This window comes from Falco naumanni, chromosome 2 (genome assembly GCF_017639655.2).
Source record: "Falco naumanni isolate bFalNau1 chromosome 2, bFalNau1.pat, whole genome shotgun sequence".
Taxonomy (NCBI): Eukaryota; Metazoa; Chordata; class Aves; order Falconiformes; family Falconidae; genus Falco; species Falco naumanni.
The window spans coordinates 102,249,587-102,273,471 of record NC_054055.1 but is presented as its reverse complement, the minus strand read 5'-3'; the positions used below and the strand labels follow the sequence as shown (position 1 = coordinate 102,273,471).

The following is a 23,885-nucleotide window of genomic DNA, read 5'->3' as shown; positions in this document are numbered from 1 at the left end:
ATGGTATGTAGGGTGCTAAAGAAATGGGATTTTACTATTAAAAACACTTCTCAAGTTTACATTTATTATTACCTTTCCGTAAAAAGAAAAGCTAAATATTTATCTTCTCATAAGTTATGAACTCTGTTCTCTGATTTTTCAGGACTGGCCTCTCCAAGGCACACACTTCATCAGAGCCTTAGTAAATTTTAGCTCAGAAATTGAATCGAGGGTTATTCTTGCCTGGCTCTGTGGCATGTTAACCTTATGAGCATTCGTCCTACTAAGAAGGCAACATTCCCTTTCTGAGTCTTCAGTAATTAAAATGGTGTTATTTAATTAGTCTCTCAAGTGATTATATACAGGAAATGTAGGTTGCATAATGTTTGAGCTACAGCAGAAAGCAGTGTCAGCTCACACAGGCCAACAGTAATCATCGCAGCATTGCATAGTGCTTCTTGCTAAATCAACTCTGCTTGAGTAAGATAAGCAATTTTGGGGGGAAAGACTCAATTCTTCTTATTCAGCGCTTAAGCTGTCCAGTTCACTGCAAAAAGCAAAAAGTATTGCTTTTGCTTGGACAAGTAAATTTACCCATGTTTGTTTCTACTTACAGTATTGCAGAGTGATAAAGTTAGTGTTGCTCAATGATTCCACACTCCAGGTCCAGTATTTTAAGCAAGGACAGTGGCCACAAAGACAGTCCCATCTCTGGCTGCTTGTTTCACCTCTGCATTCTCCTTCTCTCAAATCCTTTCTTGCCAAACATTTGTGCACCCGTGCGATGAACCAGATTAGGGAACAGATCTGCATTAAAGACTAACCCAAAAGAAGCCTGGCCAGCTTTCAGCTTTCCTGCTTGCTGCATGGCTGTGCAAAATCTTGGGCTGGCGCAAGGAGAGATGAAGGGAGGCAGGGCAGGAGTCTCTCCGTGGCAGTGCTGCCTTATGCTGTCTTCACATACTTCTGGAACTGCCCTGTCGGTACAGTGCTTTTGTTGAAGCTTGTGCTAGCTACACTTTTTAAAGCCAGAATACCACTAAAGCTAAAATATATATGTATGTTTGTGATTATGAGTATATACAATATATGTATATATTAATCTCTATTCAAGTATCACTAAAACATCTCTTTCTGTTAGAACCAGGAGTTATTTGGGACTCACTGCCTAATCATGACTTTGACTTGGCCTTGGTCTTTTTTTAGCTACTCATCTACACCATTTATACTCTGCACAGACACTGCCATGCTAAAAGACCATCCAAAGGTCAGAGGGTTGGCTATTGGCAGTTGGCTGCCCTTTCACCAGCCAAAATCTATTACCGTACACGTGGAAATCCCCAGCTTATCTGTAGGCACATGTTTGTCAAATTCTAGGATGGTAAAATTTTAACAAGATCTTGGGAAGTTCTTAAAAGGGGCAGAATATTAATTTCTATTTGCTTATTCAGCAGTGGGAACCTGAGCAATTGGAAAACAAGGCATAGAAGAGTTTCTGTTAAGTTGTGAGTACAACATCTGACTGTGTTTGTGCAACAAAACTGACATCTGGCCAATGAAAAAATGTGAGTGGCACCTTGAAGGAAGCCTGAGGATCATACTTAGATTGCAGAGAATCATACATATACCTGAAACAGAACTGTGAGCCACATAGGGCTGAATATTCAGGGTGAACATAATTCTCTTAATAATACCAGCAGCAGTTACATCAGTTTTTCCCAGATGGTGCTTATCTCACTTGTGACATAATGAGAAAGAGCACTCTAATCAACTAGAGTACTTCTAATCAACTAAGTACTTCTTAGCTCATTGGTCCACAGCTCATGGGTTAAACGTTACCCTCATGTTGGGTTTATCTCGCTTGCTGGTGCAGAGGATTGCAAGCTAGACAGGAAAGCAAGATTTCCTTACCGTTCGTGTATTCTTACCTCAGTGTATGTGCTTTCTGCTATAGCTAATCCAATTGTCATGAGTCACTGGAGAGCACTTCTGGAGATTTTAAAGGAGTATTGCCTTTGCATGGGATCAGTAGATTAAATTGTTTGAAAATGTTAATATGTTAATATAGTGATGACAGTTCCCAGCAGAGTTAAGCATCCAGTGTGTTTGATTCTACCTGCACAAGTGGCAAGGATTCAGAGGTTCCTCTAAACAAAAGATTGGAAAGCATGATAGTTTCAGGAAGGAATCATTGCTGTTTGTGTTGATTTTGTATTGCAGGTAAAATCAAGGTATAAAATCATGTTGTGACACTGGTACAGTACACACCAAAATACAAGAGCATCTACTTCATGAGAGAAAGTAAAATTGTTGAGGTCTTTCCGGTTTTGATGTCATAAAAAAGAAAGCATAATTAGCAAAGATGACGCCTTCTAGGTGGTAAGTTCTGTTTTGCATGAGGAAGTCAAATCCAGGATCTGATAAGGGCTAGCAAAACATCTCTCTTCATTTTTCAAAGTGGTCATGTGGGAACTTTTTTCCAGTGGAGTGCACAGGAGCCTGGAAATACCTGGAAATACAAGCCAACTGCTATTGAAAGTTCAGCTGTTCTTGTTGGGGTGGGAAAAATTTATAAGTACCTTTGTGGATGTGGAAACTTGGAGAACATCAAACTGAGGAGTGATTGACATAGGAATTTTAGGCTGTAATTAGAAAAGATAGGAAATAGTGGAAGAGGATGGTGGGCTCGACATTGAATAGATGAAGCATTCTGCAGAAACAGCACCCAAATGAAGTCATGAAGAGTAAAATAAATGACAACTGTCTGCAGACTCCTGGAAACAAGCTACTACTACACCTGATTTGCATTTCTTTCAATTCTGCAGACACTGAGCAGAAAAAAAAACGTAGCTAAAGGTCAAGACCACGACCTGTGTTGGTTGGTGCTGGGCCACTGAGGTCTGTGGTTTTACTTCTTCACTGTGTCATGCCTTGACTTGAATGCCCAATCCAGAATTTTCAGATGGTCTAAAACAGTACTGGATTTTCAGGACAAAGTCTTTGTTTGTCTACCCAAATAATTTTAAAAACCTTTTCTAAGTAACTATTAATTTTGCTTCTCATGTTGCCACCATTTTTATTTAGGGATTAATTTTAGGGTTCTTAGTTATGTGTCATCTGAATATACCTGTTGAGAAATCTGTTAGTTCTCCAGAACTCAGGTCAGTGGGAGTCTCCTGGCCCACCTGTCTCTGAATTGGGCCCCGGGACCACAGAGCACTCTCCATGCTGCCAGCATAGAGTGTGACCCACCAGCATGACCTGGGGAGCTTCTATGTGTCACATTATTTCCTGGCTACTCTGTCAGCCCCATATATCTGCCAGCAGTTCAGAAATTGGTCTGAATCTGTGCTTGGATGTGAATCAAAAGAGTTCCAAAGACACTTTTGCAGCTCTCATTTCTGCACTGCATAACCTTCCTAGCTGTATCTAAGAAACATAGCTTGCACAGTAATGCATAGTCTTTCCTACATGATTCTTGAAATTTTTAAAGAAATGTTAATAAATGCCGTGCACTTCTGCAGAACAGGAGATGTACAATGTACTACATTGTACAAACGTGCTACCACATTGTACAATAAGGGAATCATGCCATAGTGCAGCAAGGGCCAAAGGCCACGGAATGGATTAATGCAAGAAGTTGGGACTACCGCACAGGACTTGTCCTCAGTATTACATGCTAAATCCCAAAAGTGTGATCTCGTGTCTTAACAGTGGACGCATCACCTACTGCCTAAGAAACCTAAGCTGAAGACTATACTGCTGTTATTTAAGTTCCACAGTAGAGAAAAATGAAGTAACATATAGATATGAATAAAATAATTATGGACAGTTACTAAAGTATCATTTAAGCAGTGCAACACAGATTACATATAAAGAATAAGCAGAGAATATTTTCTAATAACTTCAAAAGAAGTAATTGTGAATGTACTGGTGTTGTAATCTGTACAACAGAAGAAACGCTAATGTCCTGGAGGTTTATTTTATAAGAAAATCAGGAACTAATATTTGTACTCTGCTATGACGATATATAAAGCTACCAAAATACTGTATTGCTTTGTTCAATCAGATTTGCGTGTCCTTGCTAAGTGTGTGATCTCCAGACGTGTTGCATGCTACACAATGATGGGTGAAATGAGAATGGGAGAACTAGGCTGAGGGAAGCTAAAGGATGTTACCACAAGTTCCAAGGTGAAGGTGGCAACACCACATCCCTGACTCGGCAGTATCAGTAGTTTTCCTTGTTGGCTATCAGCCAGATTTAATTCCAAACCCTGTATTGGGAATTAAGATTCTTGAAACAGTAATCAAGTGGTAAAGAAACCTCTGCCTTTTTTTCTTTCGAAGGATAATTGTCCCAACTTTTTTCATCATGAAAATTGTTTACCTTGCCGACTCAGCAGGCTAGGTGTTCATTCCTTAGCAAAGAACAAATTTTGTCTGTGATGCATCTGAGCTTCTTAATTTCTTTCTTTCTTTTTTTTTTTTTTTTTTTTTTTTTTTTTTTTTTTTTTTTTTTTTTAACACAGTCCAGTGAAGTGAATGTCTAAATGTTTGTTATGCATCTTTATGGTCCAGGTTCTGAGTTCAGTTGACTAAAATATGGGCATCAGTAAGCGATGTGTGAGATTCACAACAGGTGCTCTGCTAATCACTCTTGCATGAAAATGGTCCAAAACATATACTCCAGCATCACATCAGTTATTCTGATCCACTAACAGATGTCCTTATTGTCAGCCAGCTGGCAAAGAGCAGAAGACACTAAACCAGTGATTGAATTGGGACAATATGTGAAAGCAAGCCATACCACTGCTCTCTTAGTTTGAACGTCAGCATGTTGCAGGTTTAGAAGGGAGTCATCTATGTTCCCAACACCTGAAGAAGCTCTCAGAGAGCAATCGTCTTGTTTGACCACTTACAAAGGGTTTGGATAGATCAGCCCAGAAGACACTACCTTCGCAGAAGGGAGTGGTGGAAGGCAGAGTGTACAGGATTCCAAACCATACTGCTGTATTGTTGCTCCAATTGAGCTTAATTTGCTTTATTAACAAAAGAGACATTTGATGATTAGACTTGCTTTGTGCATGAACTTGGAAAAATACAGTGGAGTAGGGTTCAGAAAGATATCTATAGGAAAGATGGGAAACCCAAAGCAGTCATTCAGCAGTGTGTGATTCCATTTACGATGCTTTTGAAATGCAAGTGTAGCTCCCTTTGCTCTCATCAGCAGTTTCATGCCTCCGTTTCAAGCCTGCAGAGTCCCTGAAATTTGAACTCACAACTAGTGGGGTACTTCATTGTGCCTCCATGCCTCCAGTCCTCTGCAATACAGTCTAACCAGCAATTTATCTTCGAGCTTGAATTTCAGTTACCACTGGCACGTACAGAACTACAAAAGAGAATGCTCTGTTCTGATAAGACATATAAAGGATTATGAATTTGAAAGCTAATAATTGATTTTACATACTGGAATCACAGTCCAAGCTGAAACAGTGAAATACAGAGTGTACGCTCTTAAGGGTGCCAAGTACAGTATTTGTACTGTAAAAAAACCCCAAACCAAATAAAAATAAATTCTTATGATTTTACCCACTGATGATGTAGGTTAAGTTACTAGTAACTGTGTTTTACTCAGTTAATCTGTGGTCAGACTCAGTGCTTACAATAAATTATCCCAGGACTGTCAACAGGGTAAACGTAAGGGAACTCTTAGAACAAGTGGTATTACAGGTAGTTTCCTATTGTATATGTGGTTCCAAAAGGTTCCAAAGGCCTCAGGACCCCTCCTGCAGACTTCTCAACAGCTCTGAAGAAAAGGTGGGTTTCAGCTGTGCATCTATCTCTAGCTGCCTGTGTTAAAAAATTCCAGATATGTACTTCCAATGTTTCTCTCTGAAGTCTCAGAGAAAAGAAAGAATCCTCTGCATAACATTTTACAGTTTCACAGGAACCTACTGCTTTAACTTTTTGTGTCTATTTCTTCATTTTAGGAGGCTTAATTGAGGTTATGGTGAAATCTGTGACTGGTGGTGTGAAGCTGAATAGCAAAAGCCTTGTAATACTTGGATATTCAGAACTTAAAGGGGTTTCATCAGCAAGTGAAATTAGATGTTTCTCAGTTTTCACTATTTTTTAATCATTATGGCAATTATGACTTGCAAAGAAGTTTTAAGAGAACAAATATTTTGAAACAGTTCTCTTTTTCTTACTTTTTTTCATTTTTAAAATCCAAAAGCAGTCCGTCATGTCTATATGCCATGTTTTTCATAACTTTTATTTAGAATTGAAATGTCATCAACCACTAAGCTGTGGTAATACAAACTCTCCAGGTCTAGTGAACAGCACTCTATTATTGGATTTAACATTTCAAGAATTGTGAGTTTTATTAGTTATTAGTTTTGTTAATTTTAAACCACTGTCATTTTATTTATGCCTGTAAAACTGTAGAATCTAAGTGAACAGAATGTGAGTAATTTTCGATTTAGGTATTTCCTTAGTAGTTTTCTAATTTAGCACTGTGTTTGAAGACTTGTAATACTCAAGTGGCAGACAAGTTGATGATCTAAACTGTGACCTGGAATGTACAGTTTTCCCCAAAAAATGTATGTGCTACCCCACATACCTTACAGCTTTTATTAGGATGCCTTTGACAGCTACTTGAGACTGTGGTCTTGGGTTTTCTAACATTTCATCTGAAATGGTCACTTACCAGACATTAACATCTATCTGCTCATCTAAAGGAAAGGCGTTCAAGGTATGATGAAGCTTCTTGCATATAGGTAGAGCTGTTGTATTTTGAAAGATGAGAATCTTAAAACATTTTTATTCAGGAGCCTGTAATTCAGATAATTTCAAGATCAGTATACTCTGCTGCCTCCCTGGGAAGGTGGCATTCTTGTCACTCTCACATGAGAATCGAGACGTAGAGAGCTCCAGCAGGAGCTCCAGCAGCCTGCATATAATTCATGGTGCTAAAAAAATTAGCTGGTGTTGCCAACAGAGCTTTAAAAAAAAAAAAAAAAGGAAAAAAGAAGGGAGAAAAAGATATTTAAAAAAGATTCCGTACAGGTTTAGTTTGACGATTTAATTTTGTTCTTGTATTATTGTGGATGACCACATGAAGAAAATCATAAGATCTAAACCAGGATGTCATTAGGGGATAGCATGAACGTGATAGGGGGAATCAAAGTTGATTTTTGACAAAAATTGCTGGACCAAAGGCAATTTCTTAAAGTGATTATGGAGTTTTACATTACTGTGCCGTGCTGCTGAACAGTCAGTACCAGAATAGTAATAGAATTCAAACGGTACAACATTATACTGTCCTTTCTAGTTCTTGCAGTGTTCAAAGGTTGGTGTGAGCTGGATGAACTTCTCGAACGTGCCCTCCAAGGGGCAGCATTGAAGAGCAGGTCTCCGCGGGGGGCTGCTTCTATTCATAATACGGAGTAGGTGTAAGTGAGTGAATAACAAATTAGTGCTTATTCTCTGCTGTCTGGAATTACGGGTTTTCAAAGGTAATGAATGTGTTTGAGAGTCATTACTGTCAATCTGTCAAAAATCCTGTAGCAGACATGATTCAGTTTAAGTGATAAAACCATTAGAATTCTGCTCCGTGGAGTACTCAAAATTGTACAAAAAAGGTGGCCGTTTTGTTTTGTTTTTTAGTGAGAAACGGATGACAAAGCCTATTTGCATTTCTTTCTTGTGAGAAATATCAATATTATGTCGTTTCTAAAAGTGACATGCCATCTTGACTAATGCTAATTAGATTATGTCAAGTCTTCCCTGTCAGTATTGCACTTAAACAGCATTGTGTGGGTGACTTAATATGAGAATATTCTGGAGTATTATTATCACTGGCTTAGTCCTGTACATTAGATCACAAGAGTATCTGCTTCTTCGTTTTTAAAGTCCTGTGATAAGAGGAAAAGTGTGGCATTAATTATGACAAAATTGTAATGCTTGGTCCTTCACTTGCAGTCAGCCTCACGGGCATGGGTAATCATTCAGGAAGAACAAAGTTCAAGTGCTCTTTTCCCCCCTCTAAAAGGAGCAGTTTACTGTCCTTACCCTGCTTTGTCTTGTCCACTGGCCAGCAGAAAATTAGGAGTCTTGATTTTGGGCAGGAGCTGTCTGTCCCTGGGTAAGGTGGCCTTTGAAATTGTCATGTATAATTTATCTCTTAGAGCAAAGTCTTTTTTTTTTTCCCCCTAGTGTGTCTTTATAAAAAGGTATATATAAAAATATAATATCTTTCATTGGAACAAGCAGTTTTGGCTGAATTTGGGTTCATGGGGGAAAAGGCATGAGCATCCATCATTAAAGACCATATCAGAGAAGCACAAGGGTTCCAAACCAACTCTACATAGGGAAGCAGGTCATAAGTCTGACAGTTTTTGACTTTGTAACCATAATGATTTCTTGTTTAACATAGTTCATGCTACAGAAGAAGATAAAGTCATGTACATACATCCTGCCATTGTGTGACAGTCATATGCCTGATATATCTAACGCACTGCTGAACTGTCTGCTCAGCTCCTGCTGGTTATAATATCATACATTTCAGGGGGGGAGGGAACATAAATACCTAGAGGAGGTGTGAGGACTTCCTGGACTATTCTAAGCTGCAATTACCAATGGAAATTTTTTGCTAATAAATATTCTAACATCTATTGTTTCTAAACTTCTCCTCTATGTTTGAAACTCGTGCTATTAAGTAAGGCAGTTTCCGTGCTGAATCAGCAGTGAGGTTTCAAGAATGGGCGGAACACTAGCTGCTGCTGGGGATTTTGCCACATTTTTCTGGATGCTAATTTCTTCCTTAGAGCAGCAAAACTTCATGAAAGAGTGTGTTAACTTGAAAGTGTTATGCATGTGTCCATGAGAGCATGATGGCCTCATCCATCATCATGTGAGGCTGTAATGTCTCGTACTTCAGGTAAGTTCTTCACTATGCTAAGCGAAACTTCCTTCCTTAAGGGAGGGCAAGTGCAGCTAAAATGGAGTGATTACTCCACTTTTGCACAAAGATGACAGAATTATCTTTTTATCCTGGGACAGTTGGATGTGGTTTAGTGGCACAGTTAAGTTTAGTGGCACAGGTAAGCAAAATTGATGCATTTGTGTTTAAGTGCTTGCAAGAAAGTGCTGGTGTTTGCAGTTAGCCAATGCTAGCGAATGCTGGCTTTGAACATTTGACTGCTGATCTCCCAGTGAATTGCTGCACACTGTCTATCCATATCCTCCTTCATCATTCCCTCTTGAGAAGACCCACCATCATTCTTCCCATAATTAGTTTCTAAAGGTTATTTCCATCTCTATGCTGATGTGAGTGAAGCATGTAAGTTTGCACCTGTTGATTTCTGACAATAGTGAGGCTTTTCCAGTAATATTTCTAACTTTAGCTTTCACCTTATTTTCCATGCAAGAGATACACAAGGATCTTTGGCAGCATCATATCTCAAAAGCTTCAGTTTTCTTCTCAGCAGAATTAGCTTCTCACAATTTCTGCCTAGAGTTTACTGTGGAAGTGATGGACTTCATCAGTCAGCTTTTCAAATGATTCAAGATGCAGTTATTTCTACATAGTTTTAAGGCAGGTGTAAAAATTGTGTCAGCTCCTGTAAATCCACATTACCTTGACTGAGCCATTTTAAAAATTTCTCTGCAACAATCTCCTTCATTAGATCTGTATGTTCCTATATAAGTGAATTCAGCTACTTCGTATCAATTTACCATTAATCATAAAGTTTCTTCTATGCTATTTTTTAAGTCAGTGCTCAATGTATGTTTCATGCTGTTTTAATGACTTAATTTAATCTGATAGGGTTCAGCCATTTATGAGTGTAGAGCCTGGGGGGAAGAACATTATTTTACCTGTGTTAAAATACTACCCAGGCAAAGAGACTGGAGGGTAGTATCTAAGAACAGTAATGAAGCGCTCTGTTGGTTGCTCCAGTTCTCAGGACTTGATGTTAGGTTGTGAGGTGCAACAAGACTAAATAATGTATATTTGATCTATACCTTTCCATTATCTGAAAGCTAAAAAAGAAGTATTTTTCTCTGGTTCTGGATTTCTGGATGGGAAAATTGCAATTTGATTACATCACATTGCATGTCCTGATCTCACCTAGGATAACAGCTGCTGTAATAAAAAGCACTTCCCTACCCAGTTCCATGCAGACTTGAAATGGTTATCCTTATGGACTGCAAGAAGAGATCAGGTCAACAAAGAAATTCTATTTTTGTGGCTGGTGTGAGGGCACTTATTCAGTTACCATGGCAGACAAATGGAATATACTATCTAACTTTTAGCATTTGGCAAATTCTGAGCCATGCAGTCCAGGTGGTATTGGAAATTCTACAGGTAATGTGGAGTTAAAGGACATGACTCACCAATGTTTATGCTTTCAAAATCGATTCTCTGTATCGTGGAGCAGCTTCACCTTGATCAGCCCCAATGTCAGTAAAGGGGACCAAATCCCTCCACAGTGGGATTTTTAACAAATTTTGCTGCAGAAATAAGTTCATCAGAAATTGTCAAAAATGAGATTGTTTTTACCCAGAGGAATCTGTAAAATGAATATTTTCCTCTGTGTGCAGTTTTAGGCAAAGCATTTTTTTTTAATTTCTTTTTGGAACATCTTCCATATGCTAGAATATTTAAAGTGTATTTTTAAATAGTGTCTGGCAATCTGTGAAACACCATTTTAGCATGAATGAGGTCATATGCTACTAAAGTACTACTTATACTAGGAAACTGAGATGAATTGAAAGTAGCACAGCTAAAAAAGGGAAGGCAACAGGTGTTTTGTTAGATAGCAGATATTGGCTTTTTTTACATCTACAGAATAACTGATACTTCATCCTAAAAATTGTTACAAATTTGCAAGTTTCTACTACTGAGTATCAGTAAGTGCCAGTGTTCCTAATTTAGGGTATGTTCCTTTAAGGTGTTTTGGTGAATAAAGCATGATACCCTCTTCTAGCATATCACCAGTTTCATAATGTGATACAGGATTGAAAGGATTTTGCTTGGGTACCAGGTATCTGATGGCTAAAAGTATGCTGGAAACGAAGCAGGGCTGACTGTGCTTCTGCACAAAAACTCTGGAGTTATCAGCATTCTTTACTTTTCACAGGGATTACTGTAAGATACATGTGCAGCCTGTTATACAGAAGTATTTTTTGTGTTGCAATACATGAGAGAGTAATTTTCTTAGATGCACAGATTTTAGTCACCTACTTAGTAAATAAGAGAAGTGGGATTTATCTCTACCCAAAAGTTACAATGCCTTTGAATATTAATTTGAGCAAGTCATGGAGAAGAAGCATCCTGGACTTCAGTTTCCCCAATGTTTAAAATAGAGATCTTCCCTAGTTTATTGTTATAATTTAGAGAACCTTTCAAAATGTACTGTTTAAATCCATATTGCTGGGAGTTTCAGCACCGCAGCCCCAATAGTAAACAGGTGATAAAACTGTTGCAGTCAAATCGTTCATCCTGATGCTTCTAATATGATGTTCTGTATACAGAGCTCTATAATATTCTCACATTTTAAAAATAGGCTACCTTCCATAAAGTAGTAGTTTCAGGTGACTAATCATTGGGTAAAGTACAGAACTGATATTTAAATGCAAATCAGAGGCCTTTTGGTTTGTGCAGTTTTGGTATCCTAGCACATGATTCACAGCTTTCAGAAGCAGCACACCCGTTAGAAGAGGAGTGTGCATATGAAGTGAAGTACAGGTGGTTCCCCCTTCTTTTGTAAAGTGTGTATAATAACACAGACAACTAGAAACACCGACATTTTAAAAACGTGCATACAATGGATAGAAACCATAAAATGATTATGAACTCAATTTGCAAACATACTATTTAAGCTGAGGACAACTGAGGTGTCAGTCTGGAAATGTGGAGTGTCAGAGCCATCTGGAAAAAACATCCCTGTGCTATTCAGACATAATTTCTGTCCACGACCCTTACTGTCATGGCTATTGAAGATTTTGCATGTCTTCAGATTTTACTTAGCGAGCCTTTTTTAGGCTTTAAGGCTTTACTGTAATGGCATCTAATGAAGGCACTCATACCATCTAAATACCACCTGTCCATACAAAGCAGAAGAGGATCTTGGGGTCCGGGGGAATCTGGAATTCTGTGGAAACTGAAGCAGAATATGTTTAGTGATTTCACTGGAGCCAGGATTTTCTGTGTCTTCAAACAAATACTGTCACAGTAATAGGCCCTGGACCTGGAGATCAATATCAACTGCTGATGGTATTGAGCCGTAGAATGTTATTTGCAGTAATAGTTGTGATCAGAGACAAATCTCTTTCCCTCCTCCTTTGGAAGGAGACGTAGGGAGGAACCCTCAGTCTTTTCAGAAATACATCAAGAGAAGAGAAAACGGTCAGCATAGTCCAGGGCACGGTCCTGCTTTTCACTAGCTCTCTGGGCCAGAGCCCGTAGCCTGCTCCGAAATCACACTGCAGTTAGAAAGGCAGCCTCACCAGATACCTAACTAATGGTGTAGCTGTCTGATACCCTCCTGGGTCATTGCTGGGGGAAATGCAGTGTGGGTAGAATATCTTTGCAGTTTAGTCATTTCGAAGTATGAAAAAGGTCTTTTGAGGCCACAAGGGCAACTGCTGGCTTCCTGAGATCTGCACTGATTAGATCAATGCTGGGCTAGGGCCAGAAGGTGAGAGGGCAGGAAGGATGAAAATTTGACTTCAGATCTTCACGTCTCTATTTGTCATGCAACCTCTCTAGATCTCAGCTGAGCCAAGAGAAACTAGCAATGTGCCTATACGGGAGATCTGGGTTAGATAAACCTTTTCCATTTGAAATTTAAAAATATAAAATATACCTTCAAAATACATTTTGAAATATAAAAGGGGAAGCCCCTTTTCAAGCACAGAACAATAAATGTAAAGATAATCTGTATAATCATTCCATAATTTTTCTCCATTTGTTTTAATGACTGTGATAGCAGTCAATCGAAGAAGTCACATAGGCAGTACTTGTGCATGACACAGCTACAGAAAATAAAAGTTTAAGCTGAAGAAAATACGTCTTGCGATACTTAAAGATTTGTCTATTCATTGCTTGCTTGTGGTTTCAAAACTGACAAAAGCTATCTGAAATTGCACTAGGAAATCCTCCGAGTTCAGTCAAATCTCTGATTTAGTCAGCTTCGGCTATCACTGCCATCCCCAGCCCATCTATAAATACATCTGCTTTCACAGCCTACACATTCTGAAATTTGCCCGTTGCCTCCTCAGAAGTGTGGGGCCATTGTCTGCTGTGAGACAAGCCCAGCTTGACCCAGGCCAACACGAACCTAGCCTGACAGGCCAAGCCCATCCCTCGTTGTTAGCTTTGATAGTTGCTGCTATCATTTGATAGTTCGCTTGTAGCCAGTCCAAGTTGGCAGTGTCAGCCCAAGCTGATTGGAGCTGCAGACATTTTTGCTGACTGGAGTCATGCTATCTTTGCCAGTTTGCTGGAATAGACACAGACACTGATTGGGTCATGCTGAAAACATTCCTGTCCTATGAAGCAAGTCTGTTTGTATTTTAGGTTTGCCAGAACTAATGAATTAAAAATCTTGGGCTCGCCACAGTTTGCTGCTTAATAATGCTTGTGACAGAAGGATTTTTTCCTCCCTGAAGTGTGACAGCATCATAATCCCTCGTCACTGGCAAGGAGAGGAAGGAAAAGCGGAATTGTGGAGAAAAGTGGAAAAGGGTGATCTTTTGGGACAGCAAAGCCTATGGGAAGTGCAGGTAGCAGCATGTTGCCCTGACAGCTGTCTCAGCTTCTCAGACCTTGTCAGTTTGTTGCTATGCAGCAGGTGCAGCCTTTTCTTTTATTGAAGCTTTACTCCATAAAGGCAACGACAAGCCAAGGCAGTGGCTGGCCCTGGATTATACAAGTGCAGACACTCGGCTAAGTGAGGTAAGGCAACAGGTGTGAAAACCGAACTAAATTGATAGAGCTGTAACAGCACTTAATCTCAGTTCTGCTGCGGATTTTTTTATGGAGAAACAGCAGCCAGTTCTATAGGGCAATTGTTGTGGAGAGCTGCTCATTAAATCTCATTAAATTCCAGGTTGCCCACTCACCCTTATCTCTGTCTACAGAGATACTGTTCTCCATGCATGGAGAAAGCAGGTGGGCAGCTGGGGGCAGCTGGGCTGCGTGTTTCCTGTATCACCTCGTTTGCACGCAGGCTGCCTACATGCCTCTCTGTTCTCTTTGATTGCTTTTTGTGATGAAGAGCTGGAGGATTCTGCACAAAAAGAAGTGAAGAGATAAATGCAACGTAAAAAAAAAAAAAAAGGATAGCAGGGTAATTGCTGTGCATAAAGATGAGATTTCTTTCTGTGAATTGGAATACAATGAAAACACTCTTTTGTGTTATGATAGAATTCACTGTTGCTTATTGAAGGGGAATTGATTTTTGCCCTCGTGTAGTAGGTGCTTGAAAGAGGTAATTTAAAGGCATTGCAGACCACGGAGTATGTGACTGGGATAAGACAATAGATTTGCTCCTAGCAATATTGTTATGGCAACTTTAAAACCTCTAGCAGAATGCTTCATTTTAATTTCTCAGGTTATGATATGCAATGTTAAGCATACTCTTATGTGGAAGACCACTTGAGATAGTAAGCAGATGTCATGGGAATGTGTACCAACAACACAGAATGATGAACACCCCTGTTTCAAGGATGTGCTTATCACTTAAAATAACTTTTTTTTTTTTCTTTGCTTTACTTTGTAATGGTATGGAAGGGAAATATGATAAAGAATTTTGGATTAGTAGTTCTGTTGTTTTTTAGAAACAATGAGATGTCTCAGATCTTTCTTATAAATTGAGGGTCTGGGGAAAAAAGATCAATAATGCTAGTAAGGTAAAAATCGTTTAGTCTAGTGCAATGCAGTTCAAAATAGAATATTTCAGTTGACTCCAAGGATCTTTTCCTCAGTGCAAAAACATACACTGCAGCAATTTAGTCGACTTTTCTTTGTCTCTGCCTAATAGATAGCAGTTCAATTTTTTTTGTGTCTTGATTTTTAGCCATGGGTAATACAGAACAATCCTTGATACCCTTCATGTATTGGTAGAGACAATAAGCTCCAAATAAGATTTATGCAAAATAATGATTATTTGTTATGATTTTAAGAAAAGATTATGCACTTCAAATAACAATTTCTTATGTGGCATTGCTACAGAGTAACCGTATCACTCTGCTAGCTAAATAATTAAGACAGACAAAGCAAATAAAAAACAAATAAAGAAATTAATGGGCCAAATGAAAATTTGATACTCTTCCACTGATTGCAAGGCAGTGATGCTGGGGAAGTGTTTGGTTCACTTGTGCATCACCAAAGAGGACTGTAATCCTGAAATGTTGTTCTGTTCTATTGACTTTCTGAGACTGCCAAACAGTTAAGTGTAAATTAGAATGAGTCGTTGGGATTTCAGTGCAATACAATACCTACTTTACTGAAAAACTGCAAGACTATTGGCTTGGGAAACTGGGTTTTGTTTCCACTAACTAAATGCTCTGTTGTCTACTGACATGTGGTACAACTTTTAGTAAATACATTGTTTTTTCCTGAAGAATTTGGTGTTTCTAGTGGGCTGAGGCATTTTTATGGTAATTTAAAAGCTACTCTGATGATTGTTCACATAGTTGGTATGGATACAATGCCTTCTAGATAGCATAGTCTTCAGTCCTAAAATAATTTCTTTATGGGCAGATCTTTCGCTTGCGTGAAGTCCCACTGACTTCATGTTCTCCACACATGGAGCTAATCAGAAGATTAGTATCTGTGAATTTTAGCAGCTTTGAGCTAGATATACAAGGAGATTATGTTTGCACTCAGTTTAACCAAAACTGTTAATTCAAAAGGTTAAATACACATAGCAGAGCTCCGAGTACAACTTCCGAGTGTTTAGAGATGCTTTAATTATACCATTACAGATCAGTAGTAGCTAATTCTTTTGTTGCTCAACAGTTCTTTAGTGCCCTGCTCAAAATGAACTAGCAGTTTTCTTAACGGACAGGGTTTCATCTCAGTAAAGCCACTTTTTGGAACTGGTCTCAGAAGAAAGACCGAGGACTGAATAAGGTCCCAATCCAGGAGTCAAACTCATGCAGACAGACCCCTTCACCTGCACAGAGTTCCACTGAAGAATCACCATCAAGGTTTGGAGACCCAGTAACTTTCTGACCATTAAGGGTGTGACTACCAGGCGCAATTTGGCTGGGGGAGTATGGGTGGAAGGTAGGAGGATGGGTGCCTCCTCATTGACACCATGTAGAGTGGTGTGCACGTTTCCAATCACATGGCAGACTTGGGGTCATGTTACTCTCAACTCCCCACCCCTTCTTCCTTCTTCACCTTCAGAACCAGGCAGCATTGCCACGAGTGAGTCAAGGCTTGCTGAAGGGGCAATGGCGGGGAGCAAGCAGGTGAGGAGAGGGGATGCTTCCTTTGCCATTGTTCTTTCTAATCTGTAAATAGCAAAAGAAAGGCAGTCTCTGCACTGGATTTCACTTAAATCCTTTTTAAATGGAAAAGTGAAACGGCGCTCCCTTGACTTTGATTCTAAACGGTGCTTAGCTAGAATGAGAAAGGTAGCTGTGAATGCATGAAAAGCATTAAAACTCATTTGTTGAATGGTGTCACATGCTCTGTAATAAATATATTGTTTGTGTTATTGCAGCTGGAACAAACAAGTAAAAGCATTGACTCAAGTGCCCACATGATCACCACCGCCAGGGTACCTGCTGATAAGCCAGTACGAATTGCCTTCAGCCTGAATGACTCCCCAGGTACAGTTTAATTTATAGACTAAACCGCAATGAAATAATTGCTTTTACATTTTACATGTTCTTACCAGTGTTTACAATATCAAATGGAGTCCAGTGTCATGGGTGGGTTTTTTTCCTGAATGATAGCATGTGATCAGTTTTCCTGCCTGATATCTTTTAATGTTTCCATTAACAATTTCATTAGACTTAACCCATTGGACTGACAGGTTAGATCTTGGCTTTCTTTCAGTGGTTTGTGGAATGTACTTAGGACTGTAATTAACCATTTAATTTACCTGCAAATGCAGTATGTCTGATTTTAAAGAATTTTAAAAGAAGAAAAGTAAAAGGACGTTTTTGTACTGAGGATGAGGCTAGAGCAGGATGAGACTTTCCTTTCAGCAGGAAGGTTGGAAAGTGCTGCACGTGCCCAGCTTGGTGAAAGGTTTCAGGAAACGGATGCCCCACATGGTATGTTCCCTGAGAAAGCAGCAGAAATTTAACTGACGTTCATCCTGTCAGCTAGTGCTGATTGAACATTAATTTCCCCAAACATACCCTGTACACGCACGAACCTTTGGCCTGTGGAATAGACAAATATTATTAGTTTACACCTTAAATATTATTAAGGTCTAGCGAGCTGTTGCCAAACAGTAAAAGTCAGAATGAAATAAAGTAAACTGGGAGCTGTGAAGTTGGCTGTGCTATTGCTAAAGGTGAATGGCTGAAGTCGGGGCTGAGATGTGTTTATGGCATGAAATATAAGGATCTCTGATAACAATAACTGTCCCACTGCTGATGAGTGCTTTATGTGACGGTATGCATTGCAGGATAATGTGTGAGGCCACTTCCTGGGCTTTGTGTGAATAGTCTCAGCTTGAATGCGATTTCCTCATTTAAGAAATATTTTAGGATATGCATTATCTTTCCTAGCTAGTTGTTGTGCAATGTTAGTTTTCAGCTACAAGCCTGAAATAGAATCTCATTCCCTAAGCAAGGGAATTTGAAAACAAACATCTTCGTATATTATTGCACATAACTTTCAGCTCATAAAGATGAGTGACACAGAAAGATTGGGACAAGGAATATAAAGAAGCACATGTGGCTGTCTGTGTTGCCTTTCTCATTAATTAAAAAAAATTGGTAATTACATTTTTATTACAGAAAGTAATAAAGAATCATTTTCATCCCTAAAGATATAGTAACATGGTAAATTTCTTAGAGGAATTATGGCAAAGGTAGGTCATGAAGGGAGATGTAAAAGAAAGGGGAGTGCTCTTACAGATTATGGAAAAGAATGTTTATATGAGACAATGAAAGCAAGTCAGGGAAAGCTGAGACCATGGGAAAATCAAAGACGGTAGAGTGGCTTGTGACAAGAGACGGCAGTAGGAAATGACAAGGTTGTGAATAGCTTGGAAGAAGAGGACATGAAAGGCAGGAAGCCTAGCTTCCTTAACATTGCATCATACTTTATTTTTTACTTTTCTATCCTGCTAATTCCAGCTTTTCTCTTAACATTTAGAGAAATAAACTCAATTACATAAAGGTAATCTTTTCCTGTGACTTTTGTTAAACTTTTCCATACTTTCAAGGCATTTATTGTATATATATACATATATATGTGTGTGCCCCTGCAGTATGCAACCCAGAATCTCTGTGAGTACAGAAAAAACTAAACAGCAATCAGTAAAGCATTTGCCATCTTCTCCTCTGCATCACATCCCCCTGGGGGATACCAGGATGTCTAAACCAGCATACTCTTTTACCATGTCACAAGAATTCCATCGCTTCTCTTAGTGGTGAGCCTGAACATGGTTATTATATTTTATATATTTACAGAAGGAAAAAGAAATAAACTTTGATCAGGTTTGAAAATTTCCAGCAAACCATAGTTGAATCAAGAAAGTACAAATAATTATTTAACACTTTTGGTTTTTTAAGATAAACTGCAAAAACATTTAACAGATAGACCTTCAGTTATTCCATACTTAGCTTTTTTTTTCTCCTTATTTTTTTAATATTTTTTTTTTTTCCTCCTAGACAAGGATAATTGTTTTGTGTTCAAACAGGAGTTACCTGCTTTAAGTGCGATAGTAAAACATCAGGTGAGGCTCGTGTACTGCTAGTGTATATACAGAAAGCTTTTCACCAGGGTAAGGGAATTCGTCTGACTCAAGCTTTTCCTTAAATTCTACCTCACTTGAAAGGCACAGTGACAGATTTCACCCAGAAAGGCTGCGCTCTCCTTCCGGGGGCTGTACAACTGCTTACTCGGAGGAACTGGCAGCATAACTAGATATAAAAAGGGGAAATGGAATGTTTCTTCTGGGTGGTGATTATCTCACTGGCTAGGATTGTAACCAAGCACTGGGTGTGAGGAGCAGTGAAAGGAGAAACTGCTCTCAACCCATGAGAAGAGATTACTTCGCGTTAACTAACCTACAAGACCGGAGCTGGCTTATCCTGAGTATACAAGAAATAGTTTAATTGTGTTATATTATTTGTCAGTTAACCCCTGACGACTGAAATCCTGGCCAGCCTTGTGCAGTATTTTTACCATGAAAGTAGGCTAACCAGTTCCTTAAAAGTCTCAGAAACAGCCCATCAGCCGGTGCTATGCAAGAAGACAGTTTTATTGTGTATCTCTTATTCCTGTATATACAGATACCTAGGTTTGACTCTTTCACTCAAATTCAATAAGCTGGCATCAAACAGGTTTCCCAGTGTGTATCTGCACACCGTATTGCTCCAGTTTGATTTAAAGCACCGTTTAAAATTAATGAGTTTGAAACTTATTATTTCAGCCTATCTTACATAACTTGAAAACGAATGCAAGTTAAACTGAATACGGTGTTCCCAAATTCTAGTAAATGTTCCCAAATAGAAAGTTCATTGTAGTTTATCAGCATGGATTCAATTAAACCAGTGAAATTCAATATGTCCTAATTTGTATCACTAACTCATATTTACTGAATATATTAAGGGTCAATGATTATAACAGGAACTTTACTAAATTTAGACAAGTGGATTTGTTTTGTGTGATAGTTCTAAGGGAAGGCTGAATCTAGCTGAAAAGGTCTGCTAGTGACATGTGGTGATAAATGATTGGTTTTGAAATTACTAGTAATTTTTTTTTGTTTGAAATTAATCTACCTCTGATAGCACTCTCCAGAAAAATCATTGATAACAAAGGTGGGACATACATCTTCTAATGAAACTGACAGACAGCGGAACAGTGTAATATTTTTGCAAGCACAGCAAATGACTTCTTTTACTCCTGTTTATGTCTTTGTTACCCTACTGACCGTGAAGAATTTTTGCTTTTATGGTTGATCATGCAAGACTGTTTTGCAATGGTTGCTTCTTCAATAGCAACCTTCAAATCCCTACTACATCCTCATTCTTGTTGTAATGGCAACGGAGGCTTTCCAGCAGATAACGTATTTGTTGAAAACCAGTGAAGACTGCTAAAATACATGGCTAAAATTTACAGAGCTAGTTCCTAAAATTACGCCCAACCTACAAGTGAGTGGCTTGATCTTTGGGAAATTAGACAGGAACTTAGGTGAGATACCCGCAAATGAATAGTGGCAATGCATCAGAGGATGCTTGAGGCTTAAGTGAAGGTATATGGAGTAGGAGGGTTTTGCTCTTCTCTCTTCTGTCATGGGCCATTTCTATTTTTGGGAGGTCCACAACTCTTATTATTGAGCAAGCCTTCATAGCCTATTCCTGGGCCAGGCAGTGACCATTCCCCACAATTTTACAAGTGAGGTAACTGCGAGGTTGTATAAGGTCATGTCAGGCAGGGCTGTGAATAGAAGCCTGGGAGCTTCACGCAGCAGTGCCAAGTTGCAGTCACTTAGCCACACAGCCTTCCAGGATGAATTCGATGAGTCTATGCTCGTCTGTCAGTAACCAGGGCTGGAGCTGCTGGATCTCACGGCCCTCGTGGGGCCAAGACTGGACCCCAGTACACAGTTGGCCAGTGCTGTCCCACTGTGAGCTGCAGTGCTTGCAGTTGAGTTTGAGCACTTTTCCTGTGTAAGGGCTGATCTACTTACAGGATAACAGCCTACTTGTGTTACCTATTTAATTCTTTAATTTAGGAGGAAGAGATCTGAATACACTTGCCCACACATGTAGGAGAAAAAAATAGTACTTGATTGTATAATTAAAGACTGGATCATAACTCAGTTACTCAAGGAAGCAGAGCTGTGATTGGCATTTCCTAAATTTTGAGTGCTTGATTTAGCAACCTTAATGTGCTTTCAACACATTTAAATTTTTATGTTCTATTTCTGTCTATCTTTGCGAAGATCCTAGCGAAATCCTAATTTGCAAGTTTATACTTCAAGTAAATCAGATGTTGTTGTTCAAGTATTTATTCATTAACTATTGCCCATAACTCACAGTTCAGCTAAATGGAGCAGCCAAATAGGAAGAGACTGGGGTGTTACACTTCATTGTACCAGACACTGTGTCAGTCAGACGGTGAAGCATGAGGGATTTGGCTCGTTCATCTACATGATGGAAGTCTGGGCTATGGTGATCTCCAGAAGGCCAAAACATGATTAAATAAGTGAAGTTCTCCAGGAAGTTTGATTCATTCTCAAACGTGCAACATTAGCATGTATCAGGGGACTGAATGCATCAGGACATGGCTGAGAAGTAGTAAACCTTTTGTATGAAGACAGTCCGTCTAAATACAGTACAACATTCTAAATCAGATGGCTTGTGTGGATATTTGTACCCCACATCAGAAACCCATCCCATGTTTGTACTAATAGGTGCTATCAGCAGAGAGACAGGACTTCACCTGGACATTGCAGGTTGAGCAGCTCAGCCTCGCAGTCCTTACATAGAGCTGCTCATCACGCCATTTCAGCATGAAGGTGTGCGGGCTGTGCAGCATGCTTAGGGAGCTTGCTCTTTTGTTATGTTCTTCATTTAGCTGTAGGAATGGTCAAAGAGCTGGCTCTGACATAGAAGGGTACTTTGTCTCAGCGCAGCCGATGGAAAGCAAAAGGATGAAATGATTTCCCTGGAGACCCCTCAGATGCTCTCTGTTCTAATGATACTTTTCAGCAACAAGCAAAGTAAATGTGTGAACCTGATGAAACAAACCCGAAAATCAAACTATTCCATACACATGAACCAAGTCTTTGGTTAAAAAACCATCAACTATATGTGCAGAAAGTTCATCTTGTAATCAGGGTACAGCTCTTTACCTTTAGTGCACTTTCAAACAGAGACCAAATTTAGTTTCAGGATCTGTGGGAAATCAGGAAGTGCTGTGAATTTAGAAATAGTGTGACAGATACTTTAACTTAGGTGGCTGTAATGAAGTCCCTGATCTGACTCTTACATCACAGATTAGTGCTTTTGAGTTTTCTGGGATGGCCATAACATTAACACGTACGTTTTTCCTCCTTTCTCGTTTTCTTTTGCCCAGAATCTTGACTTACTTTCAGGTCCAGCAAGTTGCAGTCTCTGATTTTTTTATATTTTTATTTTTAATAAAAATGTGTTTTCAACAACTAGCTTGAATTATAAATCCCTTTTCTTTACAAGTGACAGGGAAGGGAGCAGTAAAATAGTGACCAGAGGGGTGAGGTGCTGTTTGTATCTGGTGAAGAATCAGCCTAGTCATATTCAGGGTTTTGTGGTACAGAAAGGCTGCTTTATAATAAAGGGCCCTTTGATTATATCAGTGATTCCTTATGACAATCTAGGCACTTAAATATTGGTTATAAATTAAGAAAAGGAGAAAAAAAGTTATTTCTGAGTTCTGTTAAGGAGATGTAGAATAGGAAAGGACAAATGCAGACAGGTAAGGACCGTTATGAGAGTCTTTTGATCTTCAGAAGATTTTCTCTGAATTTCTAGAATTTTCAATGTTTCTGATTTTCAGAGTCATAGATTTTTAAGGCTAGAAACCAGTGTGATTTTGTTTGATCTCTTGTGTAGCATCCAATATTGCAATAGTGATTCTTTTGGAAGAAAATGCAAGACTATGTCTTTCCTCTTGACTTGCTGAAAACATCCTCAAAAAAGTTTTAGGAGGTGAATGACTGCTGTCATTTGTTTTCCCCTTGTGTGAAATCTAAATGTGTTTAGATTTGACCAAGTGGGTTTTGTTGTTATTGTTGTGGTTGTTACTTTGACAACAGTGAAATACAGACTGACATGATGCAGTAATTTCACTGGAAGCTGTGGGGAAAGTTTTTTGTTGTTCTTTTTGTGGAAACCAGAGCGCAGTTAGCTGTGAGCATTTCTATTTATCTTTGTAAACTAAATACTTCAGCTGAAAGCTTCAGAGGAGCTTAAGAGAATTAGGAACTCAGAAAAATGTCAAACAACTGAAGTCCCCAACTTTTCTTGATGATGTTCTACACATCAGATGATGAATTAAACAAGTCTTAAACTAGCATAACTAAAAAAAACCCTAGCAGCTGTTCAATAGATGCTAGGGCAGGCCCATTATAAAATGTACTATGGTATGCCATAATGGTTAGGATACCAGTATGTTCTATTTTTAGTACCATTGACTCAGTCACTCGAGTTCAAAAAATAAGCAGGGAACATCTGTTTATTGAAAGGATTTCCTCTATAGTAATTTCTCTATATATTCCATCCTTTTAAAAGTATTTTCAAACTTTTTTTTTACTGATTCTTTTCTGAAGATAATCCAATATATTTTCTAATATTCTGATACTGCATCAAATTTGTTTTCTTATTAATATCCCATGCAGCGAAAAAATAATTATTAGCTGATGTTTCCTTAAAATTCTTGGGGTTGCTTTTGCTTTGTTTTTCTTAAGTTAAAAATATTTGCAGTCCCTCCTAAAAGCTACTGTACCAAAGATTGTACTGCTGGAATTGTCAAAACAAATAGCAGCTTAACTGCTGTCCACGACTCTGGTCCAATATCTCTGTCAGAATATTTAACAGCTATTCAGCCAAATATTTGTAGAGCAGCTGTACCCCTAGTCTGACTGAGTCCTATTCCGTCCTTCCTTTTAGCTTTGCCATATGATTCATCTTTCTTCTTTTAGAATATTAGTCTATTT

The 23,885-nt window shown here is 38.8% G+C and overlaps 1 protein-coding gene across 4 annotated transcripts in view; it reads left to right on the top strand.

The window, feature by feature from the left end:
• Positions 1–1,167: 1,167 nt before the first annotated feature.
• Positions 1,168–23,885, top strand: part of MAP3K7CL (MAP3K7 C-terminal like) — a 45,159-nt gene continuing 22,441 nt past the window's right edge. The window contains exons 1-3 of one of the 4 annotated variants that reach the window (XM_040582829.1): positions 13,120–13,942; positions 16,059–16,200; positions 16,722–16,830. In XM_040582829.1, the coding sequence (XP_040438763.1) occupies positions 16,761–16,830 (70 nt within the window). In that variant the 5' untranslated portion in view covers positions 13,120–13,942; positions 16,059–16,200; positions 16,722–16,760. Of the gene's footprint in view, positions 1,335–13,117; positions 13,943–14,817; positions 16,201–16,721; positions 16,831–23,885 lie in introns of those variants that run through there. The other 3 variants (XM_040582832.1, XM_040582830.1, XM_040582833.1) reach the window with 3 other exon arrangements.